General features: G+C 40.7%; 1 protein-coding gene across 11 annotated transcripts in view; it reads right to left on the bottom strand.

The window, feature by feature from the left end:
• Positions 1-214: 214 nt before the first annotated feature.
• Positions 215-25,810, bottom strand: part of kcnab2a (potassium voltage-gated channel subfamily A regulatory beta subunit 2a) — a 279,869-nt gene continuing 254,273 nt past the window's right edge. For all 11 annotated transcript variants that reach the window (XM_052039399.1, XM_052039396.1, XM_052039405.1 and 8 more), the window contains 6 exons: positions 20,635-20,720; positions 11,594-11,714; positions 11,114-11,208; positions 10,435-10,555; positions 6,579-6,667; positions 215-1,194 (listed from right to left, as the gene is read on the bottom strand). In XM_052039399.1, the coding sequence (XP_051895359.1) occupies positions 1,105-1,194; positions 6,579-6,667; positions 10,435-10,555; positions 11,114-11,208; positions 11,594-11,714; positions 20,635-20,720 (602 nt within the window). In that variant the 3' untranslated portion in view covers positions 215-1,104. The remainder of the gene's footprint in view (positions 1,195-6,578; positions 6,668-10,434; positions 10,556-11,113; positions 11,209-11,593; positions 11,715-20,634; positions 20,721-25,810) is intronic.

The raw sequence follows: 25,810 nt of genomic DNA, 5'->3' as shown, positions 1-25,810 counted from the left end.
TATGATAATGAGGTGAAATTCCTCCCCACCAGCTTTTCAAACAATATTTAATACACCTGTGCAAAACAGACCTTTGTTTTGTGCCTATCACCTGACTAAGTGGCCGTTTGTTTGGCTTCAGGTGGAAGGGGCTGATAGGACAGCAATGGAATAAACTAAGAATGTGCAGGGAAAGATTCAATTATATGCTATAATAGTTCTTCTGAATGTCCAATTCCCAATCTATCCAATATCTTTATTGTATGATTTTGTCAAAACAGCCCATGGATTGATAGCATTTACATAGTCAGCAGCATATACATACACACGGATCCTGATTATAATAGAATCATGCATAGTTCAGTCAAGAGCCACTGCTTATTTTTTAAATCTATAGTCCTACAAGTTGTTGGCAAGTAGAACTAAATTCTGATTCTGTAATAATGATCACATTATTATTGTGTATATATACATAGCCAGTTGCCACAATATTCTATTGTGCCATAAGATTATGTTACAGTATTCATTTATTCTATTTCTTCAAATGAACATTTCCGACAATTAATAGATGTAGGTATCAGAGATGCCTTCTGAGAAGTCACTGAGCCAGAGGCCAATTGGAAGTATACAACATATACAGCAGTGTGCAGATTTGGAACCCCTCAACATTTATTTCAGGGGTTGGGCAATCCTTGTTGATTTGGTTTCCTATGAAGCAGTTAGATTACAGTCAAACCTGCTAAAGGCTGTTTCCAGCAGAGTGCCGTAGATTATATTTCTTGTTCAACCAAACTCGATATCCAGCAGTAGCTCTTTAAAATAATGAATGCAGAAAAGTTATGGCATCACGGCAAACTAATCAAATCTGTGACATTTTGGAATTCCAGGAAAAGAACATTTTTTTTAAATTAGCAAAGGTAACAGGCAGTCCACTGAACCAACTGTGCCTTGCCAGCATTGGTTTGTGGTTCACTTTTTCCTTTTTGATCCTTTTCTGTAGCATCAGGAATTTGAAGTCTAATTCCTTCATCAAAAGCATACTGATATTCAATTCAGTTATAGCTTGAGCAGGCAAAGAAGATTGCTTTTGAAATGATAATAGTCAAGAATAATTGAACATCCTTTTTAGGATCGATAATCCTTTTTGCTGAATGGCTTGTTTCCCAGGATACTATCGATCTCATGCACAATTGATGAGGATAACTTTGGAAGAACCTGTGGGAGAAAAAGCATATCAATAATGTATTTTATATCAAAGCCCCGTGGACACAGTGAAACTGCATTCTATTCCCAGCAAATCTGGTACATGTTAAGAATACGATTTGGAGAAGCTTTTCAGGTTAGTTAGCATAGTAGAATGGTAAATCAAAAACTGGGAATAAATGTCAGTTTTGATGCAACTAGCAACTCATTGACCTCTGACAGAAGGTTGTGGGTTCAAGTTCCATGCTGGAGACTTGAGCACAAAGATTTCAATAATTCAACTGCAGGATAGGAGCAGACTGTCCATGGTGCCATCTTTAAACTAAGGTCCCCCTTTCCCAGGTTGATGTAAAAGATCTTGTGGCAACATTTCAAAGAGCAGGAGAATAATCTGACAATACTTAATAAAATAATAAAAAAACATTTTGGTCAATATTTTTCACTCAACATTACTTAAATAGATGATCAGTTCATTATTAAATTGCTGTTTGTGGGAGCTTGCTGTATGCAAAGTTGCTACCATGTTTCTTTACAATATAAACTACACATTAAAAATTATTTTATTGCCTACTTTAGGAGTTCCTAAAAGAGACTTGAAAGGTGCTGTATACATGTGTATTTTTTTTAATGAGCCAGAGATAGTAGCTCAAACCTGACCAAATCTTAGAATTCAGTGCATAAATATGGAAATAAAATGATAGATTTATGTCACTATTGCTGATTCTACCAGATTGTCATAACAGCTTTTCTGGTTCACTAAGAATCTTTAATGAAGCTAGTCTGCCTGACATACAACTCCAGATCTCTAAAACTAAAACAGCCCAATAAGCCACACAGTTGTACCAACTGGAAGATTAAGTTTAGTAGAAATAAAACTACACAGAACACTCAGCATTAAGCTAGATGTTGGATTTGGACACAACCAAGTCACCTAATGCAGTTGGCCCTACAACGATTTCCTCACTAATACATGTGTGGCACAAACAGTTGTATTCGCATACAAATATTCGCAAACACTGCCAGGCTGTGGTTGACCAAAATCAAAACTTTGAACCAACTTCCTCCACCAGCATCTCTGCATCTATCCTCTTCACGGGTAACCCTCAGAATCCTCAACAGGGACCCCATGAAATATCATGGTGTTGGGTCAACTTGAGGAGACCTTCTGATGATTATCACCCACTGCACTCCCTCAACTAATGAATCAGTACATCTCCATGATGAAGAATATTTGGGAGAAGTATTGAGGAAACAAGGACACAGAAAGAACTTTGGGTGGGGAATTTCAATATCCATCAAGAATGGCTCAGTAGCATCACTAGCAATCGAAATAGGCCTGCCATCACACTAACTGCCACAGATTCAGACACAACTGCTCACAAGCAGGAACTGTTGAGACATTGAGGGCCAGGGAGGACATCAATTGCAACTTTGAAATAATCCTTGTCAGCATCCCAAAGGGAGACAAACTGATCCTTCTGGATGACTTCAATGCCAGGGTAGGAGCGATGCAACCCTCCGGCAATGCATGATCAGCAGGGAGGGAATAGGGAATGCCATCTTGAATGGGTTCTTCTCTTAACAAAGGACATGGAGCATGGCTGTAATTTGTTTCATCAGAGAGGTGTACACAGGCATCATGGCAATGTCCCAGGTCCAAGCACAGAGACCTGCTAAAATATGTCCTGCAAACAAGGGACCGCAAAGATGTCCACATTACCCCTGTCATAATAGGCACTGATAACTGATGGACTGACCACTGCCTGATTCTGTCCATTATCTCCATCAACCTGGTCCCAAAACATCACTGTCAACAGAAGTGTTGCTGCAAGAAGATCAACGTCAAAGCTCTGAAGGACCTCACAATTCCTGGTCTACAAGATCTGCAAAGTGTCCACAGGTTATGGGCTGCCCCAAAGTTTTTCATAATTGGCATCTGAGAAGAGACTCTTGGCTTCACAAAGCACAGGTTTGATGAAAATGATCATGAGATTGAGGAGTTAATTAAGCACAAGTATAAGGCAGTTCTGAAAGAGAGGCAGTCAACATCTGTTGGAAAGAACATTTGAATGACCTCCTCAATCATGCCTCTGCCTTGACATGAGCACCTTTGACTCCATCTCACAGCAACTTATTCATGCCACCCTTACCACTATTCCTGAATGATAATACGTTTAAAAAAACATTCCATCTCAAGGCCTTGGGAGCAGATGGAATCCCCACTGAATTGCTAAAACTTGGCAGGCATAAATTCATAAGCTCAACTCCCTCCGCTGGGAAGAGGAAAATATTCCACGGGACCGCAGAAGATGCTACAATCATGAAAGGAGACAAGTCTAACTGCAGAGGGGTCTCCCTGCTGTCCACCACAAGGAAAGTCACCTCCAGTGTCCTCCTGAACTGCCTCTTGCGAGTGGCTGAAGAGCTGCTCCCCAAATCAGTGTGGATTCCTTCCATCCAGAGGTAAAATGCTTAACATCTTTACCAAAGATTGTGCAACATAAAAGACTTATCCATAAGGATGCATGGAGTTGGGGTAATGTATTAGCATGGATAGAGGATTGGTTAACAAATAGAAGGCAGAGAGTTGGAATAAATGGGAGTTTCTCTGGTTGGCAATCAGTGGTGAGCAGGGTGCCACAGGGGTCGGTGCTGGGCCCACAATTGTTCACGATATACATTAACAATTTGGAAGAGGGGACTGTGCAGCGTATCTAAGTTTGCTGATGACACTAAATTGAGAAGATACGGAGAGTATAGGTTAAGTGAGTGGGCAAGGGTCTGGCAGATGGAGTACAATGTTGGTAAATGCGTGGTCATCCACTTCGGAAGGAAAAATAGAAGATCAGATTATTATTTAAATGGTGAAAGATTGCAGCTTGCTGTTGTGCAGAGGGACGTTGTGCATGAATCACAAAAGGTTGGTTTGCAGGTCCAACAGGTTATCAAGAAGGCAAATGGAATGTTGGCCTTCATTGCTAGAGGGATTGAATTTAAGAGCAGGGAGGTTATGCTGCAACTGTACAGGGTACTGGTGAGGCCACACCTGGAGTACTGAGTGCAGTTCTGGTCTCCTTACTTGAGGAAAGATATACTGGCTTTGGAGGCGGTGCAGAGGAGGTTCACCAGGTTGATTCCAGAGATGAGGGGGTTAGCCTATGAGGAGAGATTGAATAGTCTGCGACTATACTCGCTGGAATTCAGAAGAGTGAGAGGGGATCTTACAGAAACATAAAATTATGAAAGTGATAGATAAGATAGAGGTAGGAAAGTTGTTTCCACGGGTAGGTGAGACTAGAACTAGGGGACGTAGCCTCAAGATTCGGGGGAATAGATTTAGGACAGAGGTGAGGAGAAACTGCTTTTCCCAGAGAGTAGTGAATCTGTGGAATTCTCTGCCCAGGGAAGCAGTAGAGACTAACTCATTAAATATATTTAAGACACAGTTAGGCAGATTTTTGCATAGTAGGGGAATTAAGGGTTATGGGGAAAAGGCAGGTGGGTGGATCTGAGTCCACGGCCAGATCAGCCATGATCTTACTGAATGGTGGAGCAGGCTCGACAGGCTAGATGGCCTCCTCCCGCTCCTGCTCCTATTTCTTATGTTCTTCTCATTTTTCTTTACCTCCAAGAAAAATGCAGGAAGCTGCAACAGCCACTATAATGGCTTTTTTCAACCTTGCCTAAAGCTTTGACCTCATTAATGAGGAAGGATTGGAATACCCTCTTCAAATCCTGCTGCCCAAGAAATTTGTTTCCATCTTCCTCTTGCTCTATGAAGGCACGCAAGCAATGATATTAACCAATGGATCTACAACAGAACCATTTTCAGTGAACTGCTATGTCAAAGAAGGCTGCATTTTGCCCCAATCTTTCCTCAACCTTTTTTTCCACAATGTTGCACCTCACCTCCGATAAACCTCCTGTGGGAGTGGAGCAAATCTTAAGAAGCTATTCAGCCTACAGCAACTACATCTCAAAGCCAAGGTTACCTAAACCTCAGTAGTCATGTTACAGTAGTCAGGTGATGCTTGCTCTTGCTATCATCGACACTCTCGAATGAAAGTGTCGATGATAGCCGAGCTCCAAGCTATCACCGACACTTTCATTTGAGAGGCTGGGCCCTACAATCATCATCCAAAAGATGAAGGTCTTCTATAAACCTGGCCCTGTCACATCACACTGTCCTCTGACAGGTTTACAGCAACACCCATACCTCAGGAGTCATTTCTTGGCCAGGGCAGACACTTACAATGTGCCAGCATACCATTTAGTTGATTAAGGAAAAGGGTATTTGAAGATCAAGGCTTCAGACCTGGCACAAAAGTCACGTCTACCAGGCAGCTGTGATCCCTGCCCTTCCACGTGCTTCTGAGATCTGGACCACTTACAGCAGGCATCTCAACATACTTGGGAAAATGTAAACAATACTATCTCTGCAAATTCCTACAAATCCACTGGAAGGACAAGCAAACCAATGTCAGTGTCCTCTCTCAATCCAACATACTGAATATTGAGGCTCTCGTTACACTTAGCTGGCTGTTTTGGCTGGCCACGTTGCTCACATGTCTGATACTAGACATTCTATTCCAAGCACTGTCAGAGGAAAAGATTCAAGGATGTGCTTAAAGCCTCCTTTCATGTTAGTTATATTACATACTTTCATATTTTCTTCCTTGAAGAAATGCAACATTATCACCGACTCCTAGGAATCTCTGGCTCATGATAGATTAAGGTAGTGAAGAATCATTTGGGATGGCACTGAGAATCTTGAGGTCATGCATCAGAAGCATACAGAGGCCCTGCATACGTGATGGAAGGAGCAGATCACCTCACAAACCACCCGCTCACCCTCAGCCATCACCTGCCCCATTTGTGGAAGAGCCCGCAGTTCCCATGTTGGCGGCATCAGTGACCTCAGAAACCCACAGAACCGGAGTTAAAGTAGATCATCCTTGATCTTGAGGGACTCCCTAAAAAGATCCACCACAACCTGCACAACCTCAAAAACAAGCAAGTGCTTGAAATACTGGAAAGGAGGAAGTCTGAATAAAAGGACACAGAATTGGGGTGATCCACTTGGAACCATTAACCTCATTTAGCATTCACATAACTGATTGACTTACTATCGTTTGAATAAGTTGTGCAAATGATGGAAAAATTGACGTAGATTTTTATCTGTATGTAAGTGGTGCTCATTGCCTACAGTCAGTCTGAATCTCCTCCAAGTACCATGCAATTTGTGTATATTTTCAATAGCTGTCATTGTGGGTTTTTACTTACAGAAACTGTAGAGCTTAATGAACAGCCAAAAGCAAGAGGTTTAAAGTACACATGGCTGCCGTAGTGTGTAGTGAGAGCGGCAGTAGTTGCTTGGTTTAAGTTGCCATACTGACCTGTATTGCTCCAATGTTTTCCAAAAGTTGTTCAGTGTTAGAAGCTCCAACTAGCACAGAACTAACACCCTCATTTCTTAAACACCAGGCTGGAAGAAGAACACAAGATTAATTAAATTATGAATAATGTATGCAAGATTTGATCTTAAGGTTAATGATTCAACCCAATACCAATATGATTATGAGGACTTTATTTGTTCAAACTAAGTTAATATACACTAGAATTAAGGCAACAGTTAACAAAGCTAAACCAAGTATTAAGCCCTTATTCCCACTGTTGGGTAAAGAGTATACACACCAGCAACGTTTATCAGGATCAAGTCCTGCAAATGTGGCCTGCTTAACCCAGTCAGCACTTTCCCACAAGGACAAAAAGAGAGATTAGGTTCTAGACTGCACAAATACCCCTCACAAAGGCCAAGGTTGCCTTTTAGTTCTCAATTGTAAAAAGCTTAATTTCTACCCCAAAAAGCCTAACCAATTGTGAGAAACATGCTCCCTCCATTCCTTCAGTGATAGATCCTTGTATCTTTTATTCAACTTGCTCTGAGATAACATTCCCAAATCTGTTGGTTTCTATATTATCAGGTATATTCCTGCAGTCTATGCTTTTAGCTGTTACAGCATTTTACAAATAGCCTCATTGTGTTAGTTTTTCTCCCCAGCATTCTCCTCAGCCATCTCCAATTTATGGCCAGTTTCTAAAATTGCCTAAAATACCGATTTGGTCATAAGAGTTGATATTGGTTGAGAACCAAACAGTAACCAGGAGCCTTTTAGAGAGATGTTATTGTAACTGGAGTCTAATTTTTTGACTTCAGATCACAGAGGAATCAATGCTGCTGGAGTCACAGGAAAGAGGAGAATCGTTGCTGGGTTCAACTGGGATACATTGCCAGATAAACAGTGTTATTGTGCTTTCTCTCTCCCTAACACACAACATGCTAATATGGTTTAAAATCTAATTTAATGTTGATAATTACCTTCTAACCATTAATATGTATTAACTTTGTGCTAGCAAATAAATTAAATGTTCTCAACCATTCTTGTATCAAGTTGAATCATTGGTTCCCACTTAAAATTATCTATATGTATGGGGGTCTCTTCTGTTGATAATGTATAGTCAGAAGCGTATCCATGTTACATCCAGGACAAGAAGAAAATGGTGAGTACTATTCTCATAATGACTGGGACATGAGCTATTGATCCCAGTTGTCTGAAGCCATAGAAAGCATGTTTCTTTTCACTATGAAAGTCCCAATCATAAGTGGTATACAGGTAAACTAGATTGGGAAATCTTTCTCTTGATATATCTTTGTCTGATTGTTACTGTCCAGTATCATAGAGAAACACTTTAAATGCATCATTTATAGAGGTGTCTGAGGACAGTAGCTATTCATTTCAGTCATTTACAGCAATGGTAAGACAGGTTTCATCGTTAGGTGAGAGAGTTGATTTAAGAAAAAGCTTAAGAGTAAGACTCAAGTGTTCTTTTTGGTGTTACTTTGAACCCATACTCTTTGTGATGGTGAAGATAACTGTCCCAGAGTTCACGATGATCACTTAGACAGAACAATCTTTGGTGTCCTACTTGCTCACAACTCTGTGTAGGAAGTCTGTGCAGTCATATAGATGAGAATGAAAAGTTGGAGAGGCAAGGAAATTGAACTTACTTCTTATCCACTGTGTTACTGCCCAGTTAGTGGATATAACAAATTTGTAGTCAGTGATTCAGACTGGAGATTTACTTTAGGGAAAATCTGCCTATGTCAACTACTTAGTCAGATTAAATATCATGAGTGTGCAGATCATCATCTACAACATTGAATAACATGGATGAAACAGGCCTGGATAGCAATGTAATTCTCCACAGAAGAAGACACATCTGTTATAAATAATCCTCATTCATCCCTGAAAATCTTAAATAGCAATAATCTGTCAGCTCTGTGATACTTGAAATTCAAAGGTTTTATTTCTCCTTTAAGATACTGTAGAATTTCTGCATATTTTTTAAATGAACATGGACTGTATTCATTAAAAGTTTTACTTCTGGCAAGTTATAGGGTCTCTTTGAAGAGTAGAGATTATGGTTTTCATAGTACTAAACAGTTCTCTGTACTGTTGATTCATGTCAATCCATTTTTAACAGAAAATAAAATGGCATTTGATTGTGTTAAATGAGATCAGTGGCAACTGCAATATTTATACCAAGGTGAGTTCTCAAAGAGAAAAAAATCATTCACCTTCAGAGGCATTTTTTTAAAGCCTATATCTTGGATTCCCAAAAAATCATTTCTTATTTGTATTATCACAATATTCCAATACCTTTGTTATTTCCAATGCATTATTACAGTTTCAAAAAACGTAAACTGAGATTGTTTTAGCCTGTGTTGCATTTAAGCATTTCCTACTCTTGAAAGGATAAACAGCTGCACAAAGCCTGAATGTTAAAGCTCCATCATTAAATAAATGTTCTGTATGAATGAAAAATTTTAAATGAAATTTAAATGACTTGGATCCTTTCAGATTATTTTAAAATTCAACATCAGAATAACAGACTGAAATAATATTTGACTTTTCCTTTATCCTGGCTATAGATTACCCTACCTAGGTCACTGATTCAGATGGAACCAGATTCATGGGAGTCAGAAACCTGTTTGAGCCAAGTAGTGTTTCTGATTTTATACATACTCAAAGGCTGGCTACTTCCACCTTCATAACATTGCTCACCTTAGCCCATTGTTATTGAAACTCTCATCAAAATTGTTGTAACCTCTGGACTCAGTCACTCCCATGATCCTCTGACAGGCCTCTTTCAACCTCTACAGGGTGGAGCTAATCCAAAACAGATGCTCCTGTTCAATTCCACAAAATCTCACTTGTCTATTACTCTGCTTATTGACCTACTTTGGCCTTCTGTCATCAACAATTCACATTACAACTTTTCCATGGCTTATTCCTTTGACCCTACCTTCTTGCACTTCCTTCTCTTTCCTTCGCCCATCACCAGCATTGTGCATTCAGTTTTCTAAGCCCCTCTCAATTTGCTTCCACAAACCTCTCCACAACCCCATGTCATCTTAAGGTTTCCCCTACAAATTTTTCTTTCTTTCTTTCCATCTCCAGTTTTCTTTATACCTTTGCAAAGTGGGATTTTTAATGTTAATCATACATACCATCAGGAAGGTATGGGTTTTTGATTAATTTGGGATAGCTGAAAGGAAATGAGTTGAATTGATGAACACTTTGTGGAGACAGCACAGGAGGCAGTCATTCAGCCCATGCTGACAATTAACCCTACTCTCTCGCCCTTTTCTCAAGATGTATTCAAACACTGCCCCTCCTGAAAAACATATTTTTGATCCGAAATAAATTTAAATGCAAAAGAGCAAAGCTCTAACGCATAAACTCTTCCAGTTCAATGAGAGGCGAGTATTTCTTTTTCAGTTTGATTTTAACCCAAGTGTTGCAAATAAAAGACCATAAAAGCTATTCGATCATGACTGAATTCACCAAATGACAGCAGAAGCTTTCTAAAAAACATCTTCTGTCTGATTAAAATTCTAAGATCTAATTCAGTGTTCCAGTGAGGAATCTCACCTACCAGTTAGAATGTTTAAAAGGTTAGGCACATGTTGGAAACTAGAGTGTGCTGTGCCTAACTTTCTAAATGGCTAGAAACTCAAGTGCTCACATTTTCTAATCCAGATGGATGACAGGTATAACAATAATGCAGTATGTCTTAGTATTTACAGTGAAAAGGTATCAGATATGTAAAAAGGGTTGGAACTCCAGTGCATTGCCAGGAGAATATCCCCCCCACCCCCCCAAAAGGCAATGAAGCTTAAATCCTTACCGATTGCTAGCTGAGGGAGGGTGCAACTAAGTCGCTCTGCAATGCCCTGTAGCTCTTTTAGTTTTCCTTGCTGTCGCCTGCCTTCTTCAGTCAGAATCTTATCCTTCAACCATTGGTAACCCTGTGAATTCAAAATGATTTAGCTCATGATTATGCTCCAAACTGACTTGGCTATTGGAGTAGGTGAGGCAATTCATTCTATGTATTCTATGTCACACCTTTATAGTTAGGCAATGTCATTCTCTTCGAATGAATCAGTGAGGTAGTTATATTGTACATGAGGAGAGTAATGCAAAAGAAACGAGTTCTCCACTATATTACAATCAGCTCATTAATTCACATTAAAACACAGAGAGCAGATTACAAGGTGTAACTTGGATGATTCCAATTCCCTAAACTCAGTTACATTAATTTCCCTTTTGATTTTAAAATTCTTTAATTTCATCTGAAAAGCTTACTGATTTAAAAAAAACACAACAAAACTCTTCATACCAAATACAGTGAAATGTGATTTTTAAAATAGCTTAGCAAAAGAATCGAATACTGACACCTGAACATCCCACCTGAATTCTATGCTGTGATGTTCTACCCAGGATAATGTACAGAAATTGGCTTAACCCACTAGATCACAGAAATAAACTGGAGCCTGACAATATTTTTTTCCAATTACTTACTGTACCTTTAAGGAAGCTCTAGAGTAGGGAGGAACACCTGCATCATACTTTCCAGAAATAATGCCACATGCCAAAGGAGACCAAGTCATTGCTCCAACACCTTCAAGAAGGAATATAAGCAAGAAGAAAAAGGTTAGGTACACTGAAACTCAGGGTTTTCCAGTAATACACTAAAGACAATGTAATTAAGGGTAGCAGCCATCCAATAATCTTGGGCAGATTCAGAACTAGGGTATCATTGGGGGGGGGGTTTCATTCTTGCAGCTTCCACTGAACAATCTGTTCGGAAATTACTAAAATGCAAACTGTTCAGAAATTGCCGAAACGCTTCCCAACTTCTAGAATGGGCACTTGTACAAGATACCACAAATGGTCCATTATCGTTGGAAGTATGCCACATAGGAATGAAGGCAAAACTGAACAGAGGAAAGATAATAATTCAAAGCAATTGATTGTTATGAAAACTTATCTGCCAAAATATTTACCGATCTTATGGAAGAGTTCTGGAAGCTGCACTTCAACTTTCTCTCTTTGGAAGAGGTGATATTCAGCTTGTTCACATATTGGGGGGATGAGGTTAAATTGACGAGCCACTGAGTAAGCCTCCTGCAGATCAGAGATAGTGAATGTATGACAGAGTAATGAAAGAGGTGACTTTGTGACTCATCTTGGAAAAGGTCCTTCATCAAAAATACTTTCCAAAAAAAGCTAAGAACTGTAACATAATGGATTATTTCCAGGTTGTGTAGGCTTCACAGATTTTCCTTGTTGTTACAAAACCTTAAGGTACATTCTCTGTTGCATCCTCCAACACTACTTCTCAGGAGTTTCTGCTTACCAAAAAATCAGCATTCATTTCAGTAACCCAGAATACTGCTATAAAATGCAAGGATATGAGAGCAAAGGATATTGGAAATAAACTACTTTAATTTAAAATGATTCAGAAGCAGAGCCCAGTTTGCTGGGACTCCCCAGAACTGCTAAAGGGACTGCCTCTTGGATCATACATCAAGTTAGAACTTATGGAGGATTTGATATTCCATTGATTTCAATGGGGATTGCAGGGCAAACATTTAAGAGACAAAGGAAAAAGCAAGTTAATTTTTAGAAACTTATTTGCCTTTATTGTTTCTATTTATAAGGGTTTGTGCTTTAGTTTTAAAGTTTTAAAACTTTACATTAAAATATTACTTCAATTTTAGTAGTTTTTAAATATCTCTGAATATCAGAGACACATAAAAACTTTTAGAAATAATTATGGATTTCACAGCTTGTCACCACTGAGAGCACACTACTGGACTCCAGTGCACATACAGCCAGTAAGATAGACATTCCACACCTGGACAAGTGCAGGTATGGGGGCCATGGGTGATAACTCCAGGCAGGGGGACTGAGCCAGCAAGATCTAGGTGCAACAATTTTTAAATTTTCAGAAAGATTTGGAAAAGATTACAATATAGTCTGTGGTACTGGATGGTTTATGGTGCAAATCTCAGCAGTCAGCAATGTGTTGTAGTCACCCTTATTTGTTTTTTTTTAACAAAATAAACTTTATTCATAATAAAGGAAACTATATACAATAATAAAAACTGTTCAAACCTTTACATTCGTGTACAGTTCAATTCTTAGTGTTACCTTTTTATATATAAAAAAAACAGCACCGCTGCCACACGTGTGGCTCCCTGGGGTGATACCCCAATCCCATATTTACAACCTTTGAGCGGCTTCCTCGCCTGACCCCGCTTCTCCTTCTGCTGTGGCAGAAGAACCCTAAACTGTCGTCCTTCCCCACCGAGCCCTCGCGCTGGCTGCACCCAACTTCAGTGCGTCCCTCAGCACGTACTCCTGCAGCCTGGAATGTGCCAGTCGGCAGCGTTCCCCTACGGACATCTCGCAGTGCTGGGAGACCAACAATTTTCGGGCAGACCAAAGGGCGTCTTTCACCGAGTTGATGACCTTCCAGCAGCAGTTGATGTCCGTCTGTGTGTGTGTCCCCGGGAACAGCCCGTAGATCGGAGAATCCTCCGTTACGCTGCTGCTGGGGATGAAATGTGACAAGGACCCCTGCATCTTTCGCCACACCCTCCTCGCGAACCCACAGCCCGCAAAGAGGTGGGCGACCGTCTCGTCCCCGGCGCAGTCCTCCCGGGGGCAGCCCGCGCTGGGGGTGATGTCCCAACCGTGCAGGACAGATCTTACTGGGAGGGCCCCTCTCACTGCCAGCCAAGTGAGGTCTTGGTGCTTGTTGGTGAGTTCTGGCGATGAGGCATTCTGCCAGATGGTCTGGAGGGTCTGCTCAGGGAACCACCCCATGGTGTCCATCGAGTCCTTCTCCTGCAGTGTCTGCAGGATGTTCCGTGCTGACCACTTCCTGATGGACTTATGGTCCAAGGGGTTGGTCCGGAAGAACTTTTCCACAAAGGACAGGTAGTGCGGCAACGTCCAGCTGACTGGGACGCCGTGTGGCCACGGGGCCAGGCCCATCCTTCGCAACAGCCGGGACAGGTAGAACCTCGGTACATAGTGAAACTTGGTGCTCACGTACTTGGGTTCCACACAGAGCCTGATGCAGCCACAGACGAAGGTGGTCATCAGCATGAGGGCGACATTGGGGACACCTTTACCCCCATTGTCCAGGGACTTGTGCATGGTGACCCGTCGGACCCGCTCCATCTTGGATCCCCAGACAAACCGGAAAACGGCGTGGGTGATTTCCAAGCCGGAGGAGCGAGGAACAGGCCACACCTGTGCCAAGTACAGCAGCCCTGAGAGCACCTCACACCTGATGACCAGGTTCTTCCCAGTTATTGATAGGGAGTGCCGTTCCCACAGTCCCAGTTTCTGCTTCACCTTCCCAATCCGCTCCCGCCAATTTTTGTTGCACACCCCGGCCCCTCCGAACCAGATCCCCAGCACCTTCAGATAGTCAGGCCTGACGGTGAAGGGGACGTTGGCTCGGTCGGGCCAGTTGCCGAAGAGCATGGCCTTGCTCTTCACGCGGTTGACTCTGGCCCCTGATGCCGACTCAAACCGGTCGCAGATGCTGATCAATCTGCCGACTGACCTCGGGTCCGAGCAGAAGACAGCGACGTCGTCGCCCTTATTTGTTACATTAAGAAAAAACGCATTGCAGATTCAGTGCTCTATTTCAGGGAATTAATACATTATTGCTCTGCCAGGCTGTGCACTTTTTAACCTAGGCTGAGGGAGTCTTAGATAATGTCCGGTCTGGGTCTGGGTTACACTGGAGTACAAGTGTGCATACGCAAGTGTATGCTTCAGTACCAAAAGAGGATAAATGCATAGTTAGGGTCTGAGAATGGGAGGTAGATTTGAAGTGAACTGTCCAGGTTCCTGTTGGGATTTCTCATTTATTGTCTAATGAAGTTTTGGAGGAAGAAGTTGGCTGGTGGAGAGAGAATGAACCCAGCAACAGAGCTGTAGATCATTAGGGCTCTCAAGCCTGTTCCTTGAGTTAAGCTCCACTTTCCTGCTCAATCCCCTTACCTCTTAATTCCCTGTGTGTCCAAAACCTATCAATCATAGCTTTGAATGTACTCAATGACTGAGCCTTCTAGAGAATAGAATTCCAAAGATTTACAACTCTTGGAGCAAAGAAATTTATCCTCATCTCACTCATGATTGGCCGTGCACTTATTCTGAGGCTAAGGTCTACCCTGCAGCTTATTCTGAGACTAAGATCTACCCTAAGACTTCCAGCTGCAGGAAATAGCTTCTTAGCATCTACCCTATTAATCACTCTCACATTCTTATGTCTCAGTGAGATCCTCTCTCATTCTTCTAAAATCCTGCACGAATAAGACAATCTTATGTAAATTTACAGGAATCCTTCCTGTTCGCAATATCTAACTTGCATTTTTCATTCGTAATGGAACATTGAGGATTCCCTAAACTTGTTCTATCTAATTCTGCTCTTTGAATAGTTACAAGGACAGCCTGTGGCACATGCTGATTTGATGGATTACTCATGTCTGGCTACATGAGGGAGGTGATTTACATCATGAGATTTAATTATTAACTCAGCAATACAGCAACACAATCTATGTTTTATTCAGCTTCTGCAATAGAATCCAGTGAGGGAATCTGATCACAGGTTATAGGTTTCAATGTGTAAAAGTTCATTAAAAGAAGTAACTTTATCACAATGATCAAATTTCAAAATACATCATAAAATGTAAGCACAAATGGAAAAATTCCAGAGAAAAAGCAATAAGAAAATCAACATTGTATTTAAAACAATATGGACTCACTTGTGGGTTAATTGGCTCATTCACCATAACCAAAACAAATCCAGTACAGATTATGGTATCAAAGACATGCATCCCTTAAAAAAAACTTGTAGTAATTTTCTCTCGGTCAATCATAATATCGCTAATCTCTCAAAGTTTTAGATGCAACCACACCAAAATATTTTCTGATTACATTTTTATTAACAGCTGCTCCTTGGCTCTTTTATTTCAGGCCATTTGCTATATCACCGATGTTGGCCTAAAACAAGCTACTGGAGGAACTCAGTATCTGTATGGGGAAATGGAAGAGTAGAGGGGAGAGGAAGGGCTGTGGCAGATAGAGTCAGGTGGGGAAGGAAAGGGTGGAGATAGAAAGAGAGACTGGGAGGTGATAGATGGAGGCAACAAAGGGCTGCAGATTATGGAATCTGATAAGAAAGGAAGGTTAAGAAGAACCAAATAAGGGAGGTATAATGGGCAGAAGGGAAGTGGGGGGAGGGGACACTGGGAAGAGTATGTGGGCGATGGGCAGATAGGGTAGGTGGGGGAGTGGAAAGACACTGAGTGGGGGTGCTGGGGAGGTAGCTCGGAAAGAAGGGTATGTGAGATAGGACCTGGGCAGATGGGGGGAGAGAGAGAGGGAGGGGGGGGGGGAGGGAGAGGGGGGCAGAGGGATAGCTGTGGGAGAGGCTGAGGACAGACAGGTTGGTGTGGGAATGGGAAGGGGAATTAAGATGGCTTGCGAACAGATGCTTAAGATGCCCATGGAAGACAGAGTGTAGATACTCGGCAAAGCGATCAAGGAGGCCACATCGAGAGAACCAAATGTAATAGATAAAGTTGGAGGAGGTGAATGTGAATCTCTGCCTCACCTGGAAGGGCTGTTTAGGTCCCTGGATGGAGGTGAGGGAGGTGTAGGGATAGTGTTTCACCTTCTACGGTTGCAGGAGAAAGTGCCTGGGGGGGGGGGGGGAGGGATGAGTGAATTAGGGAGTCATGGAGGAAGTGGACTCTGCAGAAAGCAGAAAGGGGTTTTGCTCATTTTTGCTCCAGATATGTTGCCTGACACAGTGTTCCCCCAGCAGCTCATTTTTTGCTTCAGATTCCAGTCTAGTGTCTCCACTGATGTTGGTCTGCACTATTTACTTCAAATTATGGCAGAGAGGAAAGTACATATAAAGCAAAAAGCAATGGAAAACTACAGTGAAAATATATAATAAGAATAATTATTTGTCAAAAGAAGCATATTTTAGGATGTGCCTCACATAAGGAATAAAAACAAAAATCATTTAAGTCAATTAAAAAAAAAGGTCAATGGCAGTGCATTGAGGAACAGCACTATTTAAAAAAAATCACAATGCTAAGTGATGAATGATCCTCATTTCTAATGAGGTTTTAGGATATTTTTATAACTTGATGATGAACTGATGTGAGGAAAAGGGGTTTAAATAAGAAGGCATACTTGACATGACTCAGGTGGTCTAAGATGTTCAGAAAAGTTTGAGAAATTTATTCAATACTTCAAATTAACAATTTGCAACCTCTATAGAATGTATAGATTGAGTTTAATTCACACTGAATCTATTGTGTGATCTAGGTACTGTAATACTCACAAAACCTTACCAATATACTGAAAAGTAAATCTAAGTTTGCAGAATTTTTTAGGGGAATGTAAACAGCACTGTCAAGCCAGCACTTATTGTCTTTCAGGAGGTGGTGGTGAGCCACCTTCTTGAACTGCTGCAGTTCTTCTGGCGAAATAATCCCACAACACTGTGTGGGGAGTTGAATGTATGGTGGCTACAAGAGGGAGATGATTAATATCGGTCAGGATGTTGCGCCACTTGGATAAAGGGAATCTGCAACTGGTGATGCTCACATGCACCCCATGCCTTTTTCAAAGTTTGGGATGTGCTGTTGGAGTAGCCTATGTAAAAACCATAGTCTAGTGGTTGCTACTGAACTAGAAGCCAGAATCCTGGACCACAAGTCCAGTGAAACAAATTCAAATCCTGCCATGAAAAACACTATGATGCTGGAGGAACTCGGCAGGCCAGGCAGCATCCTCTACATTAGCGAGACTAAACGCAGACTAGGTGACCGTTTTGCAGAACACCTGAGCTCCGTAGTAACTGTGATCTGCATCTCCCTGCTGCCAGTCACTTCAGCTCCCCTTTCCACTCCATCACTGATATGTCAGTCCTTGGCCTCCTCCACTGCCAGGAAAAGTCCAAGCGCAAACTGGAGGAACAGCACCCTCATTTTCCGTCTTGGAACCCTGCAGCCTAATGGCATGAACATTAAATTCTCCCACTTTAAGTAATCCCCTCAACCACACCCCCCCCACACACACCCCCAACCATGCTTCTTCTTTTCTTCCCTTTACTAACCTAGCTCTTTTTTCTACCCTTTTTTCCTCCTTACCTTTGAGCTTTCCCTGATGGATCTGCTCTCCCCTCCTCCCCCATACCTGCCTATCACTATCTCTAACCTGCATCTACCTATCACCACCTTGTGCCCACCCTGCCTCCCCTCTTTTGTTCACCATCACTGCTCTGCTTTTCCCTCCTATATATTGGGCTTCCCCTTTTCCTATCTTCAGTCCTGAAGAAGGATCCTGACCCAAAATGTTGACCTCCTGCTTTTCTCCATGGATGCTGCCTGGCCTGCTGAGTTCCTCCAGCATCATCGTGTTTTTCATCTAGATTCCAGCATCTGCAGTCCTTGGTTTCTCAAATCCTGCCATGGCAGCTGGGGAATTTAAATAGATGTGATTAAATAAATCTGGAGTTTATAAAATAGCTAGTCTCAGCAACAATAACCATGAAACTCCTGGATTATCATTAAAAAAATTACTAATGTCCTTTAGGCAAGGAAATCTGTCATCTTTACAGCCTGGCCAATATGTGACACAAATAAATGCTGGCATTGTCAGTAATACTCACATCTTGTGAATTAATTAAAAAGGTTCACACTGAAAAGGTATAATGGTAGTGAAGGGAATGAATGTTTAGGGTGTTGGATGGAGTGCCAGTCAAGGGAGTTGTTTTGTCCTCAATGGCATTAAGCTTTTTGAGTATTGTTGGAGCTGCATTCGTCTAGGCATATTCCATCATGCTCTTGCCTTGTAAAAGGTGAAAAAGCTTTGGGGTATCGGGGAATGGCTTACTCGTCACAGGATACCCAGCCTCTGAAACTATTCTTCTAGCCACATTATTTCTGCGGCTCATCCAGCTGAGTTTCTGGTCAGGCTGTTGATGTGGGGAGAATCTGTAATGGCAATGCCTCTAGATATCACGACCTGGCACTTATGTGGCAAGTAACACCACATATTAGCCCAGGCTTGAATGTTATGTAGGTCTTGCAGCACGTGACACAGACTGCTTCATTTGCTAAGGAGCTGTGTAAGGAGTTGAACATGGTGCAGTTGTGATATCACAAGAATGACTTGAGTTGGCTGAGAGTGGCTTCTCGTGATAATGCTGATATCCACTTGGCGCACCTGGTTAAATATAGATGTGAATGCTTCTGCCTTTAATTTAGAACTCATATACTGACCCACTCTCACTGAGGATTGGGATGTAGTTGAAGCTTCCTCCTCCTGATGGTAGTTCAATTATCCATCACCATTCAAATAGACATGGCAGGATTGCAGAGGTTTGATCTGATCCACGTGTGCCTGTTATGAGTGCATACTCTCTCCTTAGGGACACATAGGGCTAGAAATTAATTCAGATAACTGTGCAGTGCTATGCAGTTGAAAAATCAGGTTAACCCAAGGTAGAGTAATTCTGCACACACTGGGTAATTCATCTCCTCATTTTTCAGTGGGACTTTTTCTCCCTGACACTTGTTTCTAACACAAAACTCCTCTACATGACATCAACAGTAGTGCAACACAAAATTCATCTGCAGTGAGATTTTCATCTTTAATAGTCTGAAAAATTACAGCTCTTCTTCACTCACAGAATAACCAGGTTTTCCTAAACTTGTTTCCCCCAAAACCATGCTAGTTATAGGGCCAACACTCCAAACACATTCTTTGTCATCACTGCAGCCTGTGGCCCTTCTATGAATTCAAACACAACCTCACGTACACCTTGAATGCTTTGCCTATGGAGGCCAGGGTCAATCTAACTCTCAGCTTTGTAATGTCACGATCATTCCAGGCAACTGCTGCTGATCTCTGCCACATCTCAAGCTCACTCCTCATAGCTGCATTGAAGTGGTCATGCAAACATCATATTCAAGGAGGAGACACTTCAACTACTGTTTCTTCAGGCCACAGAAGCACGTAGGGTTGGCATGAGCATTTGCCTGCATTACAGGCTTCCCCAAAATGCAGACTTTCATAGGCTGTACTCGTGTCCTTACAGGGACCAGCCTGACATCTTTCTAGCTGTGGTCCTGGAAGGCCTCTATGGTTCCCATGCACAAGGAGAATGCCTTCTGAGGGTACTCTCACCAGCTTAACCATGTTCTTATGATTCTGGGATCACCCCATTGTAGTATTCATTCATTTATGGTAGTGTGAAGAGTGTTGCTTGTCTGGTGACATTTCCTTTTAATAACTACCTGCAAAGATTGCACGTGCTGTGTTACATCGTACAACTGTGAGAACTTGTGACATATCAGTATGGAACTTTGTGCTGAAACACAGGAAAACTCAACAATGTTGATTGACTGACAATGCTAATTTACTGTTACAACAAAAAGGTATGGAGCAATTTCTAGACCATTGTATTTGATCAAATACATAAAGTTCTGGTTGGAGAAAGCAAAGTTTTGGTGATCACAAACTGTGCATGGTGTTCCTGCCTTTAATCCCTATATTCTTGAACAAAATCACTTTCCTAATCAGTTAAACTTTATTTATACAGCACGGTAACAGGCCCTTCCGGCCCAATGAGCCTGCGCTGCCCAATTACACCCATGTAATTAATTTGGTTTTAACTTAAAGGTATGTGTTAGATTACAGATTTAAAAGAAATGTTTGTTTCATTTCTTCAAGCATCTTATCAACATGTAAAAACATTTTTTTCTAGCTAGAAAATTACATACATGCTTATTATAGGGAGTTCAGTGATAAGGAGATATCCTGTTGGGACAATTTCAAAATTGAACTTCAGGTGAAGGGCTGAAACCTATAATATAGGAAACCATTAAACCCGAGGATAGGAGGTCAGAAGCTGAGGTTGCAATCAAGATGTGGCTTGATGGTTTCTAAAAAAAATATAATGAACTGTCCTAACATTCAAACTTCATGTTCATCTTACCATGATTTCCATTGCACTCCATCGTGAGGTGCCCCAGTACATGGCCATTCCTTGGTTAATCACATGTGTCATTGCTCTCACCGTTTCTGTCAGAAGAGAAAACACAATTTATTTATTTTTTTTAATAAAGTGGCATAACAATGGCTGTGCCATACAATGGACGTGTATTGCTACTGGTTTCACAACAGGGATTTTGCCGCAAGACATCTTGCAAGCAGTGTACATCTGTCCTGCAACAGTGGAATCGTGAGGCATTTTGACCTTTTACTTTCCCTCAGAATTCCTTTGTATTGCTGGATTAAAAAAGTAAATGAGGAAGAGGCGTGTATGATGAAAGTGATTCCCTTGGCTAAACGTGTGGGGGAAAACATGGGGAAAAAATTAAAAGAAAGAATGAGCCAATTTATCTGACTTTCCTGCATCAGGCAAAGGAAACATGGAGAAGGCATGTACATTATTGAATAAAGCTGATAGGTATTGCCACATTAAGTATTGGTAAAACCAAGAACAATGGTGAGGATTGGCATGAACCAGGAGACAACATCCCTTTTTTGAAGGCCTACCTACAATAGACTGTTTATCTGAATCAACTTCTTTAACTAATGCAGATTTTAGATTTTGAAGATGTAATTGCTTCTGAAATAGACTGTGGTGCAGACACTGGCCTTTCAATTCTGGAACCTGGATTCATGTTCTGTCCAGCTCTTTTGTTGGGCACAAAATCACAGCACAAAACTGACAATATGCTGGTGATCTCAGTGGAGCTATTGAATGGCCAGTGTAAGAAATGTGAAAGTGCCTTTTTGGTTCAGTATGAAATGCCCTTTTGAGGTTAATCGAGTAACTTTTAATAACAACTGACCTGAAAGCATCGTTTATTAATCCTGGTGACTTAAGAGAATTCCACTAGTATCATTTACCTTAATGAGTACGAAGTAATCAAAACTTTGCAAGAGCAGATAAAAAAAAGATTTAACATGCAAGTTTTAACTGCATTTTGGAGTCTTCAGAAGACAGCTCAGGCAGATTATCTTTTTCATTGGTAAATGGGACCTGTTCATCCCTTGTTCTCCTTGCACTATGTCTCAAAAAGAAAAAAAAATCAGCCACCCCAAAACCTCTCCTTTGTACTTAATGACTTTAAAAGACTTCTCAAGCAAACAGTGGGTGTGTTCCCTCCTCCTTGTGTTGCCCACTGAAAGGATAGGATTTAAGAATATAATGTAGACTGATGCATTCACTGCAGGCTTCTTTTAAATGAGACTTCAAATGAAGCTCATCTACTTTTTCAGACAGAAGTGAAAAAGACATAGCACCATTTGGAAAGAAATGTGTTCTCCCAGTGCCTAGGACATAATTTATCCCTCAGCCAACACCACCAGAAACAAACCATTTGGTTATTCACTTCACTGTTTGCAAAATCTTGCTGTGTAGACTTTGGCCAACATGTTTGCCTTACAACAACATTAAAGCTTTAAAGTTAATTATGATAATGTTGGGACATGACAAGATAATGTAAGATGCTAGGTAAATGTGTTTGCTTTATCTTTCAACAAATTGCTCAAGGGCCGGGGAGCATCGCAACAAAGGTTGAATGCCTGCAGGTCTAAACTTGTCTTTGCTTGAACATTACTGTTCAATGGTGTTCACTATCCAAGAGCAGAACTTCTCTACAGGGAAAACAAAATTTGTTTTATAAATGCTGGAGTAATCCTGTTATTTAACTGAAATAATACTTCCTGATAGTATTCCTTAATTGTGCTTGCTTGTCATTTTTTGTTGGGAGGGAAGAAAAACAGGGAACATCATTGAAGTGCTGTTAGGTTAATGCTCTGAAGATGAGCAAGCCACAAATTGAACAACAGGGACACATAAAAGCAGCACAATTTATTTGAAATGAAGGGGAGTAAGGCCACAAATAGTTCCTAGTATTACTGCTCTACAATTCAATCCCAGTGCACAAATGCAAATTGCAATAGTAAAGCAAAATCTAAATTCAAGTAAGCTGATTAAAAAATTTGCTTGGGCTTGAAGGAAGTGAAATTTGCAAGTTATTAAGACTCAAAAATCTAACTGCAATTTTTTATTTTGTTGACTACTTGCAGCAGATAAAAAAATATACATATGCCAGATCACTGGCACAAACATGATGTATTTAAGATAAACTCTTCCTCTTCCATTATGACTTATTGCCTTTGCTGCAAGTTGGATTTTCATATATGGCAAACATCTTGGGCTTCCTTCCTCCCGTACCAAACTCAATATGTCTAAGGAACAGCAATATTCTTCCTATTTCTCTCTGCCTCTCCCAATGACTCAAGCTTTGATGCTGTAAGGTTTCACTGGCACTTCCTTCTGCCCTGTTAAATTTGTACACAAGCAGTGATGACCAACAGGATTACAAGAGGATTCATAGCAAAGTGCAATCTAGTCATCCTTACGCTTCATACATCCACACTATCTACCAAGGGTCAGTGAGTAGCAGTCAGTGAAGGGTACTTTGCCTGGTTGTTTCTCTTTATAACCTAACAATGCTGAGATCAAGGTGGTGTCCCAAATACCAGTTTAGCTTAAGCCAACCAACACAATACAACATGGTAATTCAATTTAGTTCCTTTTCGGTTTAAATGATTTAACTTCCTATGGAGTGCTTCCTTTAAACAAGGCTGCATTCCATATTTACAAAAATTTCCTCATGTAGAAATGATTAAAAGCTACAAATTAACAACCTTCATTTAAAGATTGTTAATCGACAAATAACTGAAGATTTCAAACCCTTGCTCCTTTCACATTTTCTACTCGAGAAATGACTGCAGAGGTGGATTGGATAATGCAGTTGATCACATACTGACCTTTCAACTCTGGGACCTGCACATCATCACTGTTGAATGTCTCTTTAGCTGCCAGCTTTAAGGGCAAGTGAAGTGAAATTGGGAAGCTTCAATAAAATTCCTAACAGGCATGGTGTTAATTGGTATAAAATTATTAAGGCAGATCTTCTGCCCTGACACCAGTGCAAATACCAGGACTTATTTGGGTATGTATCTGAAAGTTTGATTCTAGTGTTGGCATCTCCATTTGGCCCATTACCACAACTGCCCTTGTGCTGCTCCAGTAGATTCCTCACAGAGTCCAAGTTCTCAGACTGGAAACTCTGCTTGCTGGGCCTGTGCCAGGTTCAAATGATTCAGAGATATTGACTCCCAAGAGAAAAATAAGCAATTGTTTTTATTAATGTTTAAGTTAATTTTAATGATTTTAAATGATTATTAGTACATGGAAGTACTTTTTAGCTTTTAAGATGTTAAATTTAAATAACTTTGTATTTTGTTTTAAAATGTCATTGATATTCACAGACATTCAATGTCCCTGATCATATTGATAGCTTTGGTAGTCTCAGAGTTTGGGGAGTAGGGGATGAGGGTAGGTTATCAGCCTCACTTCAAATCAAAGTGATTACTTTTGTTGAGATTATTCCTATGATGTGATGGGCCATTATGAACTGCTAGGAACTTGGCTTTGAGTTGAAAAACTGCATTCAGCAATTTTGGAAAAATTTGTCCTCCTAATTTGCATTGTTAGCAATCTCAGCCTACAGGAACTCACAATAGGAAACCATATTTAATAGTTAATGCTATGGTATCTATCACTTTCTTGCCTTGCGTTTGATTAGTCCGTGCCCAATTTGATGACTCTTTAGCTTTCCGAATCTTTCTTCCACTATACAGTCAACATTAGAGAAATTTACATTTATATTACATTTAAAATCAGTGAAGGATCATTTCTTTTCAAGAATGTAATATAACAAGGTAGATCACTCCTTCTAAAGAGCAAAATGATTGGCACATGGCAAATACAACTAAGTGGTAGGTGTTGTCAGTGTTTTTTCATACTGGCTGACAAAATGTGGTTTGCACTTGATTGGAGTTCTTATGAAGTGCTCCTGACTGTATGCAAGGGCAAATATGTCCATCAACTTTAATGGAGTCAGGTCATAATGCACAAAGCTCTGAACTTTGATGCAAAGTTGCTGTGTATTTGCTAAGATCAGCATCAGGAATAACTGTATTGTTTTACCTCCAAAACTGAGCACACAGCTTTTACCAATATCATTGCTCCAAACCGGCTTGCTGCACTACTGGGGGTGCATCATTCAGGTGCGTAATCAATTTAAACTCAAAATAGGTTTAAGCAGTTTCCTTTTCTTTGGAGGAGAAAGGATAAAAGGATAATACTTGATATCCCAGTCAAAATATATCTCTTAGTATACACCATCAGAACAGATTGCCTGTAACTTTGTTTTACTGCAGCTGGCAGGATCTTGTTGGTGCAAAATGGCTGCCAAGGTTGCCCATGTAACATTAGTAAATGAATTTCAAAAATTAGACAAGAAACACTTTGCAGCATATAGAGGGGATTAAAAGTGCTTTATAAATTCAAATTCTTTTAACTTGAGTAGCAGGGAGAGTACAAATTTTTAAACTTGTTACATTAATGACATTTGTTGCCTCATCATTCTCTCTAATCCCAGTAAAATGTTCATGTTCACTAGCAATTACCCGTTTGTTACAAATAAGCTATATGCTATATATAATCAATCCATTAATCTGAGAGAACTGTCATAGGTTCTCATTTAACCTGATATTTCTTTTTTTTAGCTGCTGCATGCGAGAAAAAACATTCTTGTTTTTCTCGCGGTTGCTTATTTTGGATCACTTTACACCAACTACTACTGAGGAAACAAGTAACAAATACATGGCCAAAAGCCTCTGTTCTTGGTAACAGATCCCCTTTATAGAGTATAACTGGGAAAGGTGGCTGTGGGAAAATCCAGACTCATCCGAATTGTGGGTGGTTCAAGGTGTCTGGGTGAAAGCCAATGATGGGAGAAAACGGTTCATCTTACCCTTCCGCTGCACAAAAGGCTGCCATGTTAATATATGAAAACAAACTATGAAAGAGCATCTCCCATGTGAATTAAGCTGGGTGAGAAATCAATGGGAAAATGAAAGCATAGAGCAAAATTAAATTACAGACATAAACAATAACATATGCATAGATAAAATAAATGAGACCAAACACACAAATTTTGAGAAAATCTGAATGTCAGGACCACTAAGGATAAGTAGGTATTTATTCCTAAGGGTAAATTGGTGTTGCCTTGGTTTCAATCATC

This window comes from Pristis pectinata, chromosome 26 (genome assembly GCF_009764475.1).
Source record: "Pristis pectinata isolate sPriPec2 chromosome 26, sPriPec2.1.pri, whole genome shotgun sequence".
Lineage (NCBI taxonomy): Eukaryota > Metazoa > Chordata > Chondrichthyes > Rhinopristiformes > Pristidae > Pristis > Pristis pectinata.
The sequence above is the reverse complement of the archived record's forward strand: the minus strand, read 5'-3'. Positions and strand labels throughout refer to the sequence as shown.